The sequence below is a fragment of the Phyllopteryx taeniolatus genome, chromosome 12, assembly GCF_024500385.1.
Source record: "Phyllopteryx taeniolatus isolate TA_2022b chromosome 12, UOR_Ptae_1.2, whole genome shotgun sequence".
Taxonomy (NCBI): Eukaryota; Metazoa; Chordata; class Actinopteri; order Syngnathiformes; family Syngnathidae; genus Phyllopteryx; species Phyllopteryx taeniolatus.
Window position 1 is genome coordinate 8,393,734 of NC_084513.1, and position 21,291 is coordinate 8,415,024.

The 21,291-nt window shown below is 40.5% G+C and overlaps 1 protein-coding gene across 3 annotated transcripts in view; it reads right to left on the reverse strand.

Moving 5' to 3' along the window:
* slc4a3 (solute carrier family 4 member 3) overlaps window positions 1-21,291 on the reverse strand; it is a 63,279-nt gene that overhangs the window by 13,890 nt on the left and 28,098 nt on the right. For 2 of the 3 annotated variants that reach the window (XM_061792244.1, XM_061792242.1), the window contains exons 7-19: window positions 20,487-20,632; window positions 16,574-16,754; window positions 15,968-16,103; window positions 6,593-6,776; window positions 4,877-4,982; window positions 3,816-4,000; window positions 3,366-3,585; window positions 3,071-3,286; window positions 2,455-2,603; window positions 1,889-2,083; window positions 1,607-1,786; window positions 1,189-1,278; window positions 741-907 (exon numbers count right to left, since the gene is read on the reverse strand). In XM_061792244.1, the coding sequence (XP_061648228.1) occupies window positions 741-907; window positions 1,189-1,278; window positions 1,607-1,786; window positions 1,889-2,083; window positions 2,455-2,603; window positions 3,071-3,286; window positions 3,366-3,585; window positions 3,816-4,000; window positions 4,877-4,982; window positions 6,593-6,776; window positions 15,968-16,103; window positions 16,574-16,754; window positions 20,487-20,632 (2,155 nt within the window). The remainder of the gene's footprint in view (window positions 1-740; window positions 908-1,188; window positions 1,279-1,606; window positions 1,787-1,888; window positions 2,084-2,454; window positions 2,604-3,070; window positions 3,287-3,365; window positions 3,586-3,815; window positions 4,001-4,876; window positions 4,983-6,592; window positions 6,777-15,967; window positions 16,104-16,573; window positions 16,755-20,486; window positions 20,633-21,291) is intronic. The other variant, XM_061792243.1, reaches the window with a different exon arrangement.

Genomic DNA, 21,291 nt, shown 5'->3' on the forward strand with positions numbered 1-21,291 from the left:
TACAGTACTGTTTGTGGACTTCAGCTCTGCGTTCAACACCATCATCCCTGAACTCCTCCTTGCTCTAAATTGCTTGAGGACTGCATCATTTGCACAATGCCATTATATCAGCATCACCACACTAGTGGTACGCTTTCATTGCTCAATGACTCTACATACTTTTTTTTTAATGTCCTAAATGTAAATTTTGTCATAGTGGTTGTTTATTGTCACACTGCAGTGACTCCACCTACCGGAGACAAATTCCTTCTGTGTCTTGTAACATACTTGGCCAATAAAGCTGATTCAGATTCTGATATCTAACTGTTGAGATGTATCACTTCAACATACAGTGGGAGGGGGACCAAGCTCTGCCATTAATAGAGAAAATCTGTGAGTAATTGACGTCCACCCAAAAAGGTTTGTAATTGATTATAGATGCCAGAAGATGGCGGCAAAGCAATATTTTTATGTCAAACATTTGTCCTAAGTACAGAAACTGTGAATAGGTGAGTTTTTCAGCGAATAACAGAGGATGAGTTCCCCAAAAATAGGTGACTTTGCAAATGCTGAACTTTTCACTGTGGTTACTTGACACCATTTACTACTTTCCAGTCAGGGTTTTTTTTTTTTTTTTTTTTTACCTTGAGGCATTGCAAAAAGAGCACCAAAAAAATCTGAATGGGTTCCATAGAAAAAAGAGACTTAAATAGGTAAATTCATGAATAGGGGAGGGCTAACTGTAAATATGCTGCACTTACGAGGTAATCTGAGTTTCCATAAAAATGAGGATGAATACAAGAAGGGCGGGTACAATGGATGCTCCCATCATCCAGGTGGGAAAGGGCTGCTTGTCACCAAAGGGACTGATGAACCAACCCCTTTTGTTAGGAGAAGTGACTGAAAATCCAGATGGCACATCGAGCTTCTAAAACAAAACATAAAAACAGGATTAAGGAATCAGTCCAATGTTAATGCTACAAACTGTCATAGGCCACTGAAACTGCATTTACACTGTCTGGCTAAAGTGACACAGTTCAAATCTTTTTTTGCTCTTAAGTGCCACTGTGCACAGTTCAGATCTGTGCCACTGAAGCATACAGAAAACAGAAAAAAAACATATGGAATCGGAATCTGAGCTCTTCTAAATGTGGATCAAAATGTAATATGTATCATATGTGCCAGTGCAAGCCTGACAGATAAATTTACCTGTGTGTAAGTGTCAGTGATGGAGTAATCCACCAACACAGAAACTAAAATTGAAATAGGAATACCAAAGTCCCCAATGATTCTTCTTGCCTGTGGGTGAAAAAAAAAATTTGTCCTTTAGTCAAGAGAGTATAGATGTCACTCAATGGTCTTACAAACGAGTGAAGAAAACAACACTACAACAGAAGTTTAAGAGAGTGGGGTTGAATAGCACTACTGTAATGTTGGGGGTCAAATTGACACCTTTTAAAGACATGCAAAGAAAGAGGAGAACAGTTTTATGGTATGCAACTTCCTCTGCTCGGCATAATCGATATGTACAATGAAAAGTGGTCAAATTGACCCAGGGACACTATGTGTTCCAGAGAAACGAAGATAACAGTAGGTTAAAGCTTCTGGCAAGGATCTAAACGATTACCTTGCCACCTAAAAATCGACTGTTTCTGAACTTTCTGAGGAAGAAAGCCACAAAGAAAGTGCCCATCATAAGGACGAGAGACATCAGTGCAGTGTTGGGTTGGTTCTGGATGTCCTGAAGCTCAGACGGAGGGGTGACATCACCAGGGTACCATGCCATCAACGGATGTTCTTGAAACACCTAAAAAAAAGAAAAGAAAAAAAAGACTGATTTATTTCCAAAAGTAATGTGTGAAAACCCCCATCAAACTCCTCTATCTGAAAACATGATCGCCATAATTACCTTGATGAGCTTCGAGAAGGTCTCATAGATGAAAATGAGGGAGATCAGGAAAGCAAATATCTCTTGAGTAAAGGGTGAGATGAAGCGAACAAGAAAGCTGCCCTCCGCCGCCACAATCAGCAGGACAATGAAGATGAGCCAGAACCCAATCCACACTCGACCAGTAAGGTACTCAAAATCGTAGGCCTGACAGAACTGAGTGACAACACACGCTAATTATTGTATGTGCTCAGTGGCTGATGTATACTTGAAGAGTTCTTTTCTAATATGCAATAAATCCATGATTATTCTGAAAAAAAAGAAATTTTTACCTAGCACCTCAAATTTTACAAACATGATTTTCCATCTATCCATTTTCTATACTGCTTGTCCTCATTAGGGTCAAGGGTGAATTGAAGCCTCTTCCTGTACACTTTGGGCAACAGGCAGGCTGGTCGCCAGTCAATTGCATCTTTCCTAATTTTGGCTTTTATAAAATTTGGAAAAGAGCGCTTCACTAAAATAACAATTGTGATGTTAATTTCATACAGTTTAGCATATGATTAATGATTGTGATTGTGTGCTACCTTGTAGAATGCTTCCTCAAACACCAGTAAAGGCCCAGAGAATCCGATGATAAGAAGAGGCTGACCACCTAGTAGTGAGAATATAACTCCAAGTGTTGCCGTTGAAACAATAAGCTCAGTCACTCCCATCATGCCCTCTGTTTTCTCCCCTGCATGTGAAGACAAAAAGGGTAAGATTCTTAGACAAAACACTTCTTCGCCCACCTGTTACATTTCTAAGGGAAAAGCTATAATGTCCAATAATGTAAATTTCACCCGGGAAATTTTTATTATCCAAGTGCCGGAAATGCTACAATAAATAAACACTGTCTACATCTTGTGATTAACTCCATTACTGCCAGTCATTGTTTTAATGACTGGTGCATTGACTTGAGATAAACTGTGACTTGACCAACAAAAAATGACTTGGGACTTGCTTGAAACGTGAAGGTTAAGACCTTGGACTTACTTGAGACTTGACCCCGTCTCTGAGGGAGAAAAAAAAAAAAAAAAAAAACTTACCGGTAACTACTTTTTTTAAATTGTTGTTTTAACATTAAAATAGGTAAATTTAACCTGCAACATAACAGTAGAGTTAAGAATGTAAAATGACACGTGTGTTGTAACTTGGTTTTACCTAACAAACCACCAAAGGTTATGGTGGGTGACAGTGCAGCAAAGTAAATGAAGATAACAGCAGCGACGCATTGCATGTCCACGGCATCTTTCAAGTCACTGACGTAGTTCGGGTAGCGGCGCCGGATGTCATGAATCAGTCCTCCGAAAGGGATTCCTGAACGCTTTAATGGGTCAATCTCTTGGTCTCCTTCCTCCTCCTCCTCTTGAGTCATATCTGGACGGATTGTTACAGGCAGAAACCAGTGGTTAAATGTGTCCTCTGACAAAAAGTTATTTCTGACATTATAGATGACCTCTGTTGTTCTGCTCCATGCCAGATGAAGAATGGTGCTTCTTCAGCTCCCTTTCCTTACGCTTGCGCAGCATCTGTTTCTGGAAGTCAGCAACTGTCTTCAGGAGGTCTTTGCCCGCCACGTCTGATGGCGGAATAACAATACTGCAGTCCAGAAATTCGTTGATACCATTTAGTAGGTCCTGTCTGTTGTCGGCGAAATAAGCCACCTCGTGGAAGTTCTGCAATTAAATTAAACTGTCAAAACAATAGTACAAAAAGAAGACCATTCAACTAAAAAAAATCCTAACATGAAATGATCGTATTTTCAGTATTTTATTCCTCTCAAATACTGTTTATCGTTATCCTTTGGGGGGGAAAAAAATTCTTGATTTACTTTAAAATGGTAGTGGTGAATGGGTGTCAGACATTCAGAATCTGTGAGTGATACATGATTAGGTTTGTTTTGTACCTTGTCAGACATAAGAGTTGAGAAGGAACGTCCAATCTCATGGTAGTCCACGTTGGACTGACTGGGACCAAGCAGGACAAAAATAAAGCGAACGGGAACCGGGACCTCCAACACCGACTGCAGAAGCACGGCCTCGTTTAGCCTTACGAAGGCCATGGCTGGCTGCTCCAGGAATTCAACGCAGCCTGGCAAGACACAAAATATACTGTATGTTCCTGCGTTTTCCCATTACCTCCACCAAGATTGCTTTTATTTTGTCATTGCTGTGAGTTGATATGGTGGTCAGATTCTGTCTGTAATCCTGGTCACACTTTTTGATAGATCAACCAGAATTATTTACGAACAGGTTAGGATAGGTAAAGTCACGCAAATTTAGGTACAATCCATACAAAGATGGTATCCATCCAACAACATTGCTGTCAAATCTTATTCAACTTAAATTTTTGTTTGTTCATTGAGGCTCTGAAGCTGTTACTTAAAAAAAATTCCCCCTGTATAGGATCCATTGCATGAATGAATTTAACGTTAAAAATTGTAGATGCAGTTATGGGTAGTGCACTGATTTTATTAAAAGGTAATTAGATTGCTTGATGTAATGGCTACCTATTAAAACAAATACATTTGGTTATGTTAACCCTCCTGTTATGTTGCAGGTCAAATTGACTTGTTTGAAAATTTAGAAAATAATACTAATAATTAACAGGATTAAATGTGCCTTTTGTTTTTCCTTTTATTTAAAAAAGCATTGGGTTATGATGTGTTTTGATACTTAAACATTGTTGGTAATAAACAGACAAAAAATAGGAGAGTTAACGTGCTGTAAAGGCAAGATTACATGCCAACAGAAAGCACAGCAACTTGACTTTTAAAAGATGACTTTATCTTCACCGGATAGCAGTTCAAAGACTAGAATGAGACAAAAAGCTGGTCTGAATATACCAAATTTGTGTGGACTATAAAATGACAGCATGTGTTTAATGGTGCACTTTAATCATTTTGATTTTATATAAAAGGCCAAAAGCAAATGAAGTGATGTGTTGTCCAAAAGCGTCAGCGCTTACCAACTAAAACAATGACAGCTTCGGCATCTCTTGGTATCTTGGCGAGGAGTTTCAAAGATCTGGCTGCCGCCGGATGACTCTCCGGAGATACGGGGTGGACAGATTTCTTGGAGGAAGAACAGTACACATATTATCCACATAATGGTTCGGAGCAACATTCTGTGACAACACAATGCAGCGTGGGACCAATTATATAGTTTTATTGAGCCAACAGTGCCGTATGCAGCCTCCCTGCGATATTGCTTATTAACTCACACCCCCCCTTTGAATTTAAAACAGAATGACAAATGCCAACATTTTACATCATCAAGAACATTAAAAGGTTGCAGCTAATGCATCAAGAAGTCTTCAAAAGAAGTGCCAGTGGGTTGACTCAGAAAATAATTTAAAGCATGCGGTCAAGCAGGCCCTCTGACTTCAACAAGCACCTCCACCACTTGTGGAGCGTTTCACTGTGACATAGAAGTCTCTCACAAGGAGTTGAAGGCAGCGAGAACACTTGGGTCTAAGATTACCATTGGTCATAGCTGAGCTAAATTATGTTGCGGGATTCCAGTAAGAAGAAAAAAAATTGCATTTTGATGATGTGATATCAGCCTGCACTGTTTCAACTTCTTTAGGGCCTTTCGACAGTCGTAGCTTGGGGACTCACAAAATAATTTCCAATAAATTATATATTCATATCATTTGCATATGGGAGCAGGTACACCTATAAAACAAATATATTTAAGCAATTACTCCTCCCTAATTTAGCTTTGGCGAAATAAAGGCTCTGATATGATTGTGTACGAATCATCAAATAATCTGACATTAGCTCCATGAATAGTTGGGATTTTTTTTTTTTTTTGTAAGAACAAAAGGGATATTATTCCAGGAATAACGTCCTATTTTTATTTAGAACGAATAGAATGTAGTCTTATTTTTTAGAGCGTAAAGAAATATTTTCCAGAATAAAAAGAGTAATATTACAAGAAAAACATTTTATTTTTGAAATGTACTTGTTAAAATGTCGTTCTCACCTTGTTAAGCTTTAGCTTTAATGTCATATTATTAAGGCTTTACACTGGAAAACTACAACTTTATTCTTGTAAGATTCCAACTTTTTATCCTGACAAAATATATCTTTGTTCTTGTAAAGATCTTTTTTTGTTGAAAAAAGACAACTTTATTCTCATAACATTACAACTTTTTTCCTCAAAAAATATGTAAAAAAAATAGTTTTGCAGTATGAAACCTAATGCCTGTATTCAACATATAATGTAAACATGCTTCATTTTGTCATGATTCTTAGTCAGTGGATCAATTTGACTGAGAATCGGTGTCTCCTGGTCATTTAAGACACAAGAATGTAAAATACATTTAAAATAATATATGTATTCTCTATATTGTCAAATGATTGCATCTTTTATATAGGTTACTCCAATATACATTAAGAATGTTTTAACATGAATTTTTACAATGAAACTCCTCAATAAAGCACACTATGAGATTATCCACTCAACATTAATTGCAATGGTTCATAAAGGAATTAATAAAGCGATATAAATATTGTTTATTGGGACTTTTTTTGGTTTCTGACACTTTTGGAGAATTAAACATGTCTCGGGCTACATTGATATGGGAAAAAAATTTTTTTTTGAGAAACAAATGTAATGAGTGTTTGTCTATGGAGTTAAAATTGAACCATTTAGGAGATAAAATCTAAAGCAAACTTACAAAGAGGCTGACAAAGACATCTTGTTTGGGGTCATATAAGGGTCCTTTGCCATCCTGGTGTTCTTCCAATTCTTCGGCTACAAGGGGCAGGCTAGTGTCCTGGACATGGTTGTGATTAGAACTGCCGTGAAGACTGCTTGATGAGTGGTAGCGATGGAAACGATGTTTCATGTCACTTGGATGACTATGGTAAAGAAAAAAAAAGTTGGGTTTGTCAATTTGATTAGAGGTAGCTATGGGATTTTGATCACAAAATAATAATTTATTTACAGATATACAGCTATTATATGCATTGGAAGTGACGCTGACTAACCACATGGCTCAAGTGGGGCTTTTTTACATGTCGTTCATCATTCACTCCATGAACTTAATCACGACAATTTCTACGACCACTGCGACGCATACTTAGTTTATACCGTACATATCCATACTCTGTTTGAGAGTGAAGTGCCTAAATTTGTCCGACTTCCAATGTGTTGGCATTTCACTCCCCAAAAATTCACAACAAGCCGAGATTCACCCCCTAATTCTCAAAATGCGTGGTGTGCGCTCAAATTCAAAGTGAAGCAACGCCACCATCTAAAGGGATCTGTTAGTCAATACAGTGGTTTACAAACTTGACTTTCATAGACAAGTTGGGTGAGACCCTCTTCCACGCTTACCTATTGAAAAACGTACCGTATTTTTCGGGGTGTAAGGCGCACTTAAAATCCTTTAATTATCTAAAAAAATCGACAGCGCGCCTTATAATCCAGTGCGCTTTATGTATTAATTCTTGTTGTGTTTACTGACCTCAAACCTATTTTATGTGATACACGGTGCTCAAAAATCTGTCAAAATGTTTTAGTATGACTTTGGTAAGCTACGAAGCCGCACCGCTTGATGGATTGTCGGACCATTATGGCTACTGTACTCAGGAGCCTCGCGGAGTAATATGTACTGTGATTCAACATAATATTATGGTGTGTGTATAAGGACCCCAAAATGGCACCAGTTAAGAGACATGCCTACAAAGCATATTATTATGTTATTGTGAATGAGTTGAATAAATGTTGTCTTATCTGACGGTTTTGTTTTGCTTAATGCGCCTTATGTATGAAAATAGACCCATTCATTGATATTGTGCATTATAATCCGATGCGCCTTGTAGTCCGAAAAATACGGTACTTCACGAACATATACATCGGTGGCAATTAACGGCTGGATTCCAGTTGGCGAATATAAATGTCCACAGTATGAAGGCGTTAAGAATTTACAAATGATTAGATTTTTTTAAAATGCAGCAGACATGCAAAAAGACACTAGTAACTTCTCACTTGAGATGTATCACTACAACATACAGTACTTCCTTGATACCAATTCCTATTTTGACAGGGCTTTGGCAGCACCTTAGGACATTTCAGAAAGCGCACAGAAACCATGAATACAGTAGGTGAGTAGTAATAGTAATAGTTGGGGATAGGGTCGATAGACTAAAATGCTAATAGTGTAATATGTGACTAGTGAACTGCAAGTAAAACAATGTTTCACTCCCTCTATTGTCATATCAAATTCATTACTGTCCACCAAGTCCAATGGTGACATCATCCCACTCATGAGCACCACATGGTCTAATATGATGGTACCAGACTTGGACAAAACAAACTCTTGACTAAAGTAGGTGGAACTGTAAAAAAGAATTGTGCACAAGCCGTTTCTGATGAATCTTTCAAGTGGCCGGAGCAAGCGAAGAGCCAAATGCTAACAGCATCTTGATGTGTTTCTTTCCACGTTGTAAATCTGATGTCAGTCTCATAATGACTGTAATGACGGAGGCTTGGTTTCCCTGTGAAAGCTGCCAGTGATATGCTGGGAATTTACGTGGAAAGGCTGACAATTACCGCACGATGGCCCAGTTGGAATTTTGGCTGGATGGCTTTATTTTAGTCGCATTAATTGTGTTACTTTATGTGTGCATGCAATTGTCCATTGCATTGAGCCAAATTTGGGCAACACAATTCTTGAAAACATGTTTATTAATGAACCTCTCGCTATACATATCAAGGAATTAGAAGCTGGCTGAGTGGGAAAGTAAAATCCATGCATTTTGTACGATACAAGTGACAGCCTGTTTTCCCATTGACTCAGCTATTGTATTTGGACAGGCATGAGTTGTTTTTGTTCCGCTAATTCCTTTTGACAACCTCCACGTTGCTAATGTATTTTCATTACGTAATCCGTAAAATCTATACGTCTAATCAATTACCACTCCAAGTTTTTTTTAGGACAGTTTTACTGGCATGTCATTATAAGTCTAAGTCAATGGGTGGGAGCGCTTCGGACTGTCACATTGATTACATTACAGCCACATATGTACAGTGCTAAACAAATGTATTAGACCACCTCTTATGTCCTCAAACGAGACGAGACCCTCTAGCAAGTGATTTAATAAGGACAATTTTGAACAAGAATGAGGAATTTCAAGCGGAATTCACCTTATTGTGGACACATTTTAACCAGTTCACTGACTTTTTTTTTTTCAGGAGTACAAGTAAATAACTTTTACATGGCGTTTTCATCAAGAAGCAATGACATGATTTATTTATTTTGGAGGACAGTACCTTAAAAAATGCATGCATATCAATAATAATTAAAGACGAAAGCAGCGATTAACAGGCCCCATGTTTACAGGGCAAATCCGCGAAGATTGTCATCAAACCTTTGGAGTTTAGTGATGCCCATCTCTCTAGAATATCTGCTTGATTGCTTGGGGCTCATTTCGGCAAATTCTGTGGTAGGGGTTCACTAAGTATGAGCCTTGGAATTCACCCAAAATTGCTGCTTCAAACCAATGTGGCAGAATTCCTGTTTAATTTAGGTCATGGGTCTTTGAGACTTTTTCATGCGACTTGTTATGATAGACATACAGTTGACACCAAATTTGGTGTTGCTCATTCAAACTGGTGTCGGGCACAAATCTTTCTTTAAAATTTCCATTACACTGGGTTGTGGTCTCATACTATTGTTAAGCATTGTATATTATTGAACATAAAATAAATATACTGTATATACACGTATAGACAGCCCTAAATCATTCACATTGGATGTATAAAGGTAGACTAAAATATATAGATGTTTCAAAGAATGTCTTGATGAGTGAAAAATATACTCCATGTGTGCAGTGGAGTGAAGGGGTTTTCCCATAATGACTGTAACTGTAATTGAAACATAGTTTGTGCAACACCAAACCGTGGACAGTTATATCATTACTTAACACATTTGTACTCAATCAAAGAAGAAAATATTATTAGTCGTAGACATTGTCAAATGAACACTGAAAAGCAGCGCTGTTGTAATGCTGTCATGCTTTGCCATAAAAAAATTTGTATTTGTCAATTGATGTCTTTTGAGGTGTCATTTTAGCTAACAATTCATAAAATCATTGAAGTTATTGTGGACAGCAGATGGGAGTGGCCTTACTTGGGTGTAAACTACATGTACTGTATATACAGGGTGTACTCACTCAGGCATGGGCTAATTATTGATTTCAAGGTATTAAAAAGTCACTGTTTCAAAACCACTACAACAGTCAATTTTTCAGGTACCGTAGCTTGGTAGAGGAAGGATATGCTAATTGGGCCTACGAAGAGTGGCTGCTATAGAAGGCAATACTTCCAATACGATATCCCATTTATGAGAGGACAACACCCATCACTCTGCGACAAATTCAAGGTAACGTTAATATATTACTGTAACATTGTCTTGAAATGAACTTTTATAACCAACTGTGGAGTTAGCAATTGGTGAAATAAATACTGTAAACTCACAACCTGATAACTCGCTAACTAGCATGGCTAACATCAGTTCATTTCCGCTCTGACGTTACTTCTCAAAGTGAAGAGCAGAGAAGTAGCTACCCATTTTCAGAGAAATATGTACTTTTACTGTTGTACTACATTATGATTTTATTTAGAAAAAAAAACTTTTTATGTTTACTAATGTACCAAATATTCTATGTTGTTTAAAATAAAACAGATTACATTCAATGGAAAAAGGTTTTTCTTATTTACCCAAACGTTTCATATAATACATCTTAGCGCTATAATTGCAGTACTATGATACAGTCAAACCGCAATAGTTTTGCTCAAGTTTATGATCCCTTTAGATTCTGATACGGGCCCATGCCTACTTACTCTTTGACTAGCCATTACTCATATATTTTTGATTTTTGTTTCAGATGCAAATAGTACTAAATAATGCCAAACGTACAATTGCATTTTGAAGAAATAAAATGTGTCATAAAAAAGCTATTGGAAGTATTTTATGTCATGGAAGACAATTTAGAAGAAAAGGTCATGTTGAATTCCTTTGCATGTTGCCCTAGACCTCATGCTGATGGATTGAAGTCTGTGAGTCGAAAGATGATACTGGAAGACAATGTCTCGCAATTCCAAATGAAATGTTCCGCAACATTGTCAAAGCCATTGGTCCTTGTTATCGCCTGTGTCTGTTAATGGTGGAAGCCATTAGTGTGAACACACAGGAATGAGGACACAAGACAATGGGGAGAAGACAAATGTTTTCTTATATGCCATTAAATTATCTTAAATGTAATGTTATTTTCATTCTTCCCATTAGACTTGTAGCTACGTCACTAAACACCAAATTAAAAATGAAACACAAATAGTGACCATTCAAAGAATGAGTACATTTTTGGGGGACACCCTGTAGAAATAAATACTGATCTTGTGCTGCCACAACTAATGCATTTAAAGGTATATTTCTGCATATTGGATTGTAGAGTATTGCAATGCTGTAGAACAAGGACCAAGGCTGGCTTACACCAAGCACCATCGATAATGGTGTTGCTTTTCAAGCCGGGCACAACCACAGTACAGCTTGAACATCTGTGGCCTTGTCAACCACAGGAAAGTTCAGATGATGAGCCAAGTCTTGCTAAAGCTAACATTCTGGAAATTCCCAGTGCGGGTTCCCTGTGTCAGCCTTTTTGTAACACCAAAACCAAAAGAATAAGGAAGAGGGAGCTCGGCTCATCTCATACGTCGCTATACATATGTTAACACATATCCAAATCCCTACCTTTAAAGGGACTGGATTTAAAGAAAAAGAAAAAAAAAAGGTTTCCCCCTCATCCAAACTTTTGTTTGAAATTAAGAAGTTTGAGATCCAACTAAACCTTCTGGCCAAGGCGGTAACAACACAGATGAACAATGCGGGTGGGAATTATTATTGGACTATTCACAGACATAATCTCCAGTCCCATTGTCTTCTCACCGCACACTGATTCCTTATGTCGGAAAGTTGTTAAATGTGCCATTAACATAGCCAAAACCAACACACTTGATAATAAACATTGATTCTAGAGGTAATTTCAGACACTTTGTGATTAAAAGCAGTCTTATTGTAACAAGTTTACAGTCCATTCTCCCTTAAGTCTTGGGATTTATGAGCACCTACCATCAAGTCTCAAGAGCTAACTAATGTGACTTCGAGATGGTCTGCTATTGTTTGTGATTTATCACATCAAATCAGTCAAATCAAACTTTATTTTACAGAGCACCTTTCATACAATGATATGCATCTCAAAGTGCTTTACATTGTTAATCCCCTACCACCACTCATCCACACAGATACATACTGTACATGCGCACACACGCACGCACGCACACACACACACACACACTCACACACACACACACACACAGTTGAAAAAGTAAGAAAATAATAATGTAATGACCTATGGCTGGGTATAGATAAATCAAGTTGGAAATGCCATCTCAGGGAGCCGTCTGCACCAAGAGCAGACAGCAGATCGCGGCCACATGGTACCAGTATTAAGCCCTGGCGTAGGGATATGGGGTGTGCCACAAATGGTGACCGAGGACCCCAAGAGGCAGGACCATGCCAATCAATTACAGCTTCAATTGCAGAGGCTCCCTCTGAGGTAACACTGAAAGATACTATTTAAAAAATAATAATAATCTGCATAAAACGCAGCGTTCAGTAAAAACATGACTGTAGGAAAGAGTAATAAAACATTGAAAATAAAATAAAATCAAAAGGCTCAAGCACTCCCGCGACCCATGAGGAAAAGCGGCTCAGAAAATGGATGGATGGATAAAACAGTTCAAAGTACGTTAAAAGTAAAATTAAATATTAGTTAAAAGCCAAGTTAAGGTTGGTCTTGAGCCTTTCTTAAAAACTCCGGCAGGCTGTTCCACAAATGGGGGCCGTAAAACTCGAATGACACCTCACCGTGAGTCTCAGTCCTGACTTTTGGAATAACTAAACGGCCGGAGCCAGAGGACCTCAGGGCCCGCGTGGGTATATAGGGTAAAAGCAGCTCCAAGAGATAAGAAGGCCCAAGACCATTAAGACACTTAAAAACCAGCAAAATAACCTTAAAATCGATCCTGAAACACATGTGGAGCCAATGCAGTGATTTTAAATTGAACATACTCTTGAGTGGCGGCACGGCCGACTGGTTAGAGCGTCCGCCTCACAGTTCTGAGGACCAGGGTTCAATCCCCGGCCCCCTCTGTGTGGAGTTTGCGTGTTCTCCCCGTGCCTGCGTGGGTTTTCTCCGGGCACTCCGGTTTCCTCCCACATCCCAAAAACATGCATGGTAGGTTAATTGAAGACTCTAAATTGCCCGTAGGTGTGAATGTGAGTGCGAATGCTTGTTTGTTTATATGTGCCCTGGCTGGTAACCAGTTCAGGGTGTACCCCGCCTCCTGCCCAATGATAGCTGGGATAGGCTCCAGCGCTCCCACGACCCTTGTGAGGATAAGCGGCTCAGATAATGGATGGATGGATGGATACTCTTGAGTGATTCTGATGGTTTATCCTGACATCCTCGCAGGGATAGGTTTCACTGGTAGCTGTTTCTTCAAGTTAACGGCTAATGTTGAGTTAGTCAACCACATGAAAACAAGGACACACATCGGGCGTGGGTCGGACGGTGTCTCCATAATCTTAACAGACTACACATAAAGTCAAGAGAGGACAGGAGACAGACTTCCTGTTGTCTCTTCAGTCTAACCTCATCTGTCAGCCAATCAATCACCACTGCAAACAGGAAGGGGCTCAGGGCTGATCCTTGATGCAGTCCCACATCCACCTTAAACTCCTCTGTCACAACGACAGTACACCTCACCACTGTTCTGCTGCCCTCATACATGTCCTGTATTATTCTAACATACTGTTAGACATACTGTATTATTCTAACATACAAGTTCATTGTGTGGCTCATCAACTTTAAACATTTATACTTGCCACGGCTCTGCACATCACCCTTGCTCTTAAAAATAGGCACCAGCATACTTTTCTTCCATTCCACAGGCATCTTCTCACCCGCTAGAATTGAACAAGTTGGTCAAAAGTTCCACAGCCACCTCTCCAAGATGCTTCCATACCTCCACAGTTATTTCATCAGGACCAACTGCCTTTCCATTCTCTTCAGTGCCTTTCTAACTTCTCCCTTAATAATCATTGCCACTTCCTGGTCCACCACACGCCTCTTCTATGCTTCCTTTTCTCTAATTTTCCTCATTCATCATCTCCTCAAAGTATTATTTCCATCTATCCAGCACACTACTTGCATCAGTTTCCATCTCTATCCTTAATCACCCTAACCTGCTGCACATCCTCCCCATCTCTATCCCTCTGTCTGGCCAACCTGTATAGATCTCTGTCTCCTTCTTTAGTGTCCAACGTGGCATACATGTCATCATATGCCTCGTTTGGCCTTCGCTGCAGCTCCCTTTGCCCTATGTCGCATCTCCATGTATTCCTTTCTCCTCGACTCAGTTCTCTCAGTGTCTCCCCTCTTCTCGAAAAGCCGCACAACACTCTTCCTTTCTCAGCTTCCACCACATGGTTCTCTGTTCTGCCTTTGTCTTCTTAACCTTCCTCCCCACCACCAGTCATCTTACACACCACCATCCTATGCTGTACAGCCACACTCCCCTACCACTACCTTACAGTGAGTAACCTCCTTCAGATGATATCATCTGCACAAGATGTAATCAACCTGCGTGCTTCTACCTCCGCTCTTGTGGGTCACCCTATGTTCCTGCCTTTTCTGGAAGAAAGTGTTCCATACAGCAATTTCCATCCTTTTTGCGAAGTCTACCACCATCTGTCCCTTCAAGTTCCTTTCCTGGATGCCGTACTTACCCATAACTTCTTCGTCACCCCTATTTCCTTCACCAACATGTCCATTACAATCTGCAGCAATCACGACTCTCTCCCTGTCTGGGATGCTCAGAACTATGTCGTCTAGCTCCTTCCAGAATTTCTCTTTCACCTCTAGGTCACATCCTACCTGTGGGGTATAGCCACTAATCACATTATACATAACACCCTCAATTTCACTTGATCTGATACTCTTTTCACTTCCAAGACATTGTTAGCCAACTCTTCCTTTAAAATAACCCCTACTCCATTTCTCTTCCCATCTACACCATGGTAAAATAATTTTAACCCTACCCCTTAACTTAAAACCGTACTGCCTTTCCACCTGCTCTCCTGGACACACAATATGTCAACCTTTCTCCTAATCATCATTTCAACCAACTCCAAAGATTTTCCTGTCATAGTCCCAACATTCAAGGTCCCCACATTCAGTTCTAGGCTCTGTGCTTTTGTCTTCTCTTTTTGCCTAAGAACCCGCTTTCCACCTATCGTCTTCGACCCACATTAGCTGAATTTCCATCGGTGTCCTGTAGGTTAACGGTGCCGGTGGTGAACGTTGTTAATCCAGGCTACAACCGATCCGGTATGACATTTTTTGGATGAACGCTCATATTTGTTTGGGTCTCAGGTGTCTAAGTCTGTTTAAAAGAACAGTGTGGTATACTGTGTCAGAGTCAGTGGTAAGATCCAGCAGAAACAACACAGTTAATTTACAGTCATCAGCACTCTAAAATCATTTAAAATTTTGAGGATTGCCGTCTTAGTGCTGTCATTCATCCTAAAACCAGACTGATACTTTTCAATAATATTAAAATTTGCTAAAAAGTCAGTGAGTTGAATAAAAAGTTTTTTCTAAAATGTTGCTTAAAAATTGTAAGTTTGATACAGGTTGGTCGTTGTTAAAATCATTAAAATCGAAATTGCTCATCTTCTGCAGGGGCCTTACCACTGCTGCTTTGAAGGCCGCAAGGAAGTTTCCCTTCTGAAGAGAGAAATTTGCAATTTTTAAAAGATGTTCTCTTAAAAAAAAATAATAATAAAAAAAAAATGTTCTTTCCACATTTTAAAACAGTTTAGATATATAGAGGCTAGAAATCATACTTTTATCAATTCCCATGCAGATCAAAACACAAATACTGTCTGAATAGAATCCAAGGAAGAATATGCTTTGTAACAGACCTGTGTTTGAGCAGCAGGGCCCTGAGAACGCAGGATCTGTCTTCAGCTCTAATCTGATCAGAGATGATCATCGTCTCCACCACCAAATGGGCGATTCCCGGTAGAGAGTTCTGCTCCAGGTCCAGAAGGATGGCCCCTGGGAAAGATCAGTGTCAGATATGACATACAAGGGAACTTGGTTTGGGATGGTTGCGTTGTACTTGTAGAAGTCAGTCATGTTGTAGTCTATCACTAACCTATGCAAAGTGGTAGCTATTCACATCAATCAGTACCCATGAAAAAGCTCTCACTTTCAAAAGCCTTGGTGATGCCTGATCTAAAGTCTTCAATGGAGGTAACTTGCATGTTTTTGGAATGTGGAAGGAAGTCAGAATACCTGGAGAAAATTTATGCAAGCATGGGGAGAACATGCAAAGTCCACACAGGAAGAAGCCCAGATTTGAACCCCCAAGCTTAGTACTGTGAGGTTCTGACCACTCGTTCAATGCCCTGGCAGTTAATTTCTTTCCTTCTACTGTATATATTTTTTTATTAATCCTTATAGCTTTTGAATACACATTATTCAATAAGGGCTTGTTTTGCCGGATGGTCGAAGAGTCCCTTTACCATGCGTGATTGTGCGGCGAAGCTCCAGTAAACTGCGAAAAGAGAGCGAAGCCACGTGAGGTTTGCCCCAGCGGTCAGTCTCCTCCTCGACATCCTCCTCAAACTTGATCCAGCGGGCACGCTCCTTCCAACGCATTTCATGGTCCTTCTCCACAATCAGCTCATTGAGCTCTACAAACAACTGGAGGTGAAGCAAAGCATGAATACAGAATACAGTAGAACCCTGCATAGTAGCGGTTAGGCACTCGCGGATTCACCTATTTGAAGATTTTTTTCCAAATTTTCTTCTCAATTTTTTTTGAATTTTTTTTTTGTGTGTGTGGGGGGGGGGGACCTTTTTCGTGGAAAACATTGATTGGTGGTATATCCATGCTTTTTCAAGAATTTTTGGGATTAAAAAATAAATAAAATTCCAATTCAATTATAGTGGTTGTCAATTATTCCTTGTATACCTTAACAGGAAATGATCAGATGCTAAATTTCCGGCACATTATATTTGCTCGTGCATACGATTTACATCATCTGTATATATCTTTATCATCCGAAAGATCATTAGTGATAAAATGTCCAAGGTATTTAACCTTATTACTAAGGGCAGGCCCAAATATAGAAAAAAGAGGGAACTTAGATTGGTGGTCATCTCCACTGCGCACAATTAAGACGTTACCCTTTTTAACATTCAATTTAATATCACACTATCGAATAATATTCTATCAAGATAGCTAGTAACCCCTCTTTTACACAGTTTCATAAAAAAAATGTCATGCTCATGTTGAGCATGTCAAGTTGAGTCACAACTAAATTTGCTCGAGTCAAGTAATTACTTGGGTTAAGCAAGTCATCTGCGATTGGCTGGCGACCGGTTCAGGGTGTACCCCGGCTCTCGCCCGAAGATAGCTGGGATAGGCTCCAGCACGGCCGCGACCCTAATGAGGGTAAGCGGTACGAAAATTAATAAATGAATGAATAAGCAAGTCATAAGTCAAGTCATGCAATCTTGCTTAGTTACATGTATTTGCGCATCAGCAACTTTGCACTATCTGTACTTGCCTTAGTTAGCTGTACTAACACAATGAATTTTTTTTATAACCTACATGACGCTTAGCTATTGTTTGACGAGCTATTGGTTAGCTAAACTGTGAAGTTAACTAAATTTACCTTCTACCGTCTTTACTTTATAGTAAATGAGGATCGAGTCATCTATTTGTTTTACCCAGGCCAATCCCGAGTACTAAAATTGCTGACTTAAGTCTGCATAGATTAAAGTCCCTTGTTTACCTCTGCATTGCGACAATTAAAATCCAATGCCCGTCAACTCAAACGCCTCCATAAGAAAAACGGACTCACTATAAGCAAGGACATATGCAACCATAATTGTAACCACCACAAAGACTGTCTAATTCAATCCAATACACAACCCTGATCCATAAAAACGAAGGCAACTCCAATGCACTAGTGTCATGGGTGTGTGTTTCGGTTGTTGTTTTCGCCCTGCCTCGTACACACCTGCTCCTGAGAGCATCTTCACCACCTGTGCCTAGTTCACCCTAATTACCCCATGCATTTAACCTCGTGTCACGTGTCGCCAGTTCGTTGTACCTTGTCGTCACGTTCCAGCATTCCTTGTTTCCACGTCACAGAGTCACAGTAAGACTAGACCCTGTTCCGATTATTGACCTCGCCTTTTTGCCTCGCCTTTTTTGGATTGCCTGCCTGTGTACCGACCTCTGCCCGTATATTAAACCTCTCTTTTTGAAACTGTCCATTTGTTTTTGATTCGTGCATTTTTGGGTCCTATCCTCTGTTCCGTTCATGACAACTAGTCTCCTTGATAATATTTCATGTCCACCAGACTCCATTCCTTCCAACTTTCACTCATCTGTTTTCTGTAATTCTCCTATGTCATTTTTTGATGCAAAAATAAAACAGATCCACCATCAACTTCCTCTTTACTCCTGCCTTAGTCCATCCTCACTGCCTTAATTCCACTGTCCGACCCATCCACTCACTTTCAAGTTTTACGCTGCCTTCTGCCATGGACATTTCAGAAATCATATACTCCAAGCCCTCCACTTGGCAACTTGACCCCCTCCCTAATGTGCTGGTAAAAGCTTGCCTCCCGTGCCTGGTCTCCCTCATTACTAACATCATCCACTCATCTCTCTCTACTGGTATTGTTCCCACAGCATTCAAAACGGCAGCCATAACCCGAATACTGAAAACAAATACAAATTAAAAAAAACAGGTTCAGATCCAAATATTTTTTAATAACCTTCGTCCCATCTCCAACCTTCCATGCCCCTCAGAAATCTTGGAAAAGACCATCGCTGCCCAGCTCCGACCTCACTTCTAATAATCTCAATGAACATTTCCAGTCTGGCTTCTACCCCCTCCATAACACCAAAACAGCACTTATCAAAATCACCAACGACCTCCTCCTGGCAGCTGACTCTGGCCGACTCACCCATCCTCATCCTCCTTGATCTGACTGCTGCTTTTGATACCATTACCCACACCATCCTCCTGAACAGAATCCATTACATTGGCATTACACACACACCCCTCCAGTGGTTCAGTTCTTACCTGTCTGGCCGTACCCAGTTGGTTCAAATGAAATCATTCAAATCACATCCATCCAGTTTCTTCTGGTGTCCCCCACGGGTCCATCTTGGGGCCCCTCCTCTTTGTCACCTACATCCTTCCACTTGGCAATAGTTTCCATAAATTAAATTTACACATTCACTAATACACACACACCCAGCCCTACCTCTCCACCATACCCACCATCGCTCTTCCTCCTTCTTCCATTACTGATTGCTTCTCTGAACTCAAACACACTCTCATTCCAAGCAAACATAAACAACAACACCAGGTCTGCATACTTTCAATTACGAAACATCTATCCTCTGTCCATCCCTCATCCCCCACACTGCTGCTATCTTTCTTCATAGCCTCGTCACTTCCTGCCTGGATTACTGCAACTCTCTCCTGTTTGGTCTCCCCCACAAGTGACAGCAAAAACTACAGCTTATCCAGAACTCTGTCACCCTTATTATCACAAGGACCCCCTCTACTCACCACATTACTCCATCCGTCAAACAACTGCCCTGGCTCCCTGTCCAATTCCGGATAGAATATAAAATACTGGTCTGCATCTTCAAGCCCATCAATAACCTTGCCCCGCCATATCTTGCTGACCTCCTTCACATTGCCATACTCTCCCGCTCTTTCAGGCCTTCATCCTGCATCCACCTAACCGTCCCTTCTGCCCGCCCCTCCACTGTTGTGGACAGAGCCTTCAGCCGCCCCCCCATCTTTGGAACTCACTACCACCTGACCTCCAAAACAAAGACTCATTAACCCTCTTCAAAACCAAACTCAAGACACACCTATTCCGAACTACCTATTTAAAATTTCCCATATTATTTTCCATTTTAATTGATGTTTTATCTTTTGCTATTTTTATTGTTTTTCCTTTAAATATGTTTGTAAAGTGATGTTGTGTGGCTTGAAAGGAGCCTATAAATAAAAACAATTATTATCATGATTATTATTAGTATGTTGTGACGGCACACATGTACATACCCCCCCACCCCCCACCCCACCCACACACACACATCTCAGATGGGTACTCACACCATGACCTTCCAATTCAAAAGACAAAGTCCTTACGGACGAGCTCCTCTCACGCCACAGTGTTACCATATCATTTTCCATACCGCTTATTCTCACTAGTCGCGAGCTTGCCGCAGCCAATCCCAGCTATCTTTGGGCGAAAGGTGGCGTACACCCTGAACTGGTCGCCAGCCAATTGCAGGGCACATATAAACAAACAACCATTTGCACTCTCATTAATTAAATTAAATGTTATTTAATGAACGTCATCTCAGCTGATGGTGACTAAGCCAACAACCTCGTGAGTCTTCTTGTCCGATGCTCGTTTCTTCTTCTTAAGGCTGGACAGTGGAGTGGAACTGTTGCTGGTACGGCCAACCTGAAATCGGGATGATTTCTTCACTAAGTGGCGTCTCACACCGGGGTTGTCTTCAAATCTGTGACCTGCAGGAAACCAAGATATTTTCATTACACATAATCTTGCAAATAGGGTTATTAGAATAAAAAAATAAATAAATTGGTGATAGGGTCGTGACCGAAAGAACAAGATCCCGGATACAAGCGGCCGAAATGAGTTTCCTCCGCAGGGTGTCCGGGCTCTCCCTTAGAGATAGGGTGAGAAGCTCGGTCATCCGGGAGGATCTCAGAGTAGAGCCGCTACTCCTCCGCATTGAGAGGAGCCAGATGAGGTGGCTGGGGCATCTGATTCGGATGCCTCCCGGACGCCTCCCTGGTGAGGTGTTCCGGGCATGTCCCACCGGGAGGAGACCCCGGGGACGACCCAGGACGCGCTGGAGAGACTACATCCTTCGGCTGGCCTGGGAACGCCTCGGGATCCCCCCGGAAGAGCTGGATGAAGTGGCTGGGGAGAGGGTAGTCTGGGCGTCCCTGCTGAAGCTACTGCCCCCGTGACCCGACCCGGATAAGCGGTAGAGAATGGATGGATGGATGGAAATTGGTGATAAGACTTTGACTTGTTATTACTCATATTAGGAATACACATCATCTGTTGTGGCTGATCAAAGACCCAAAATATACAATATTACCAATAAGCACAACACAACAGAATAGACCTGCATTCATTTCCCCCTTGTTTTTCTAAG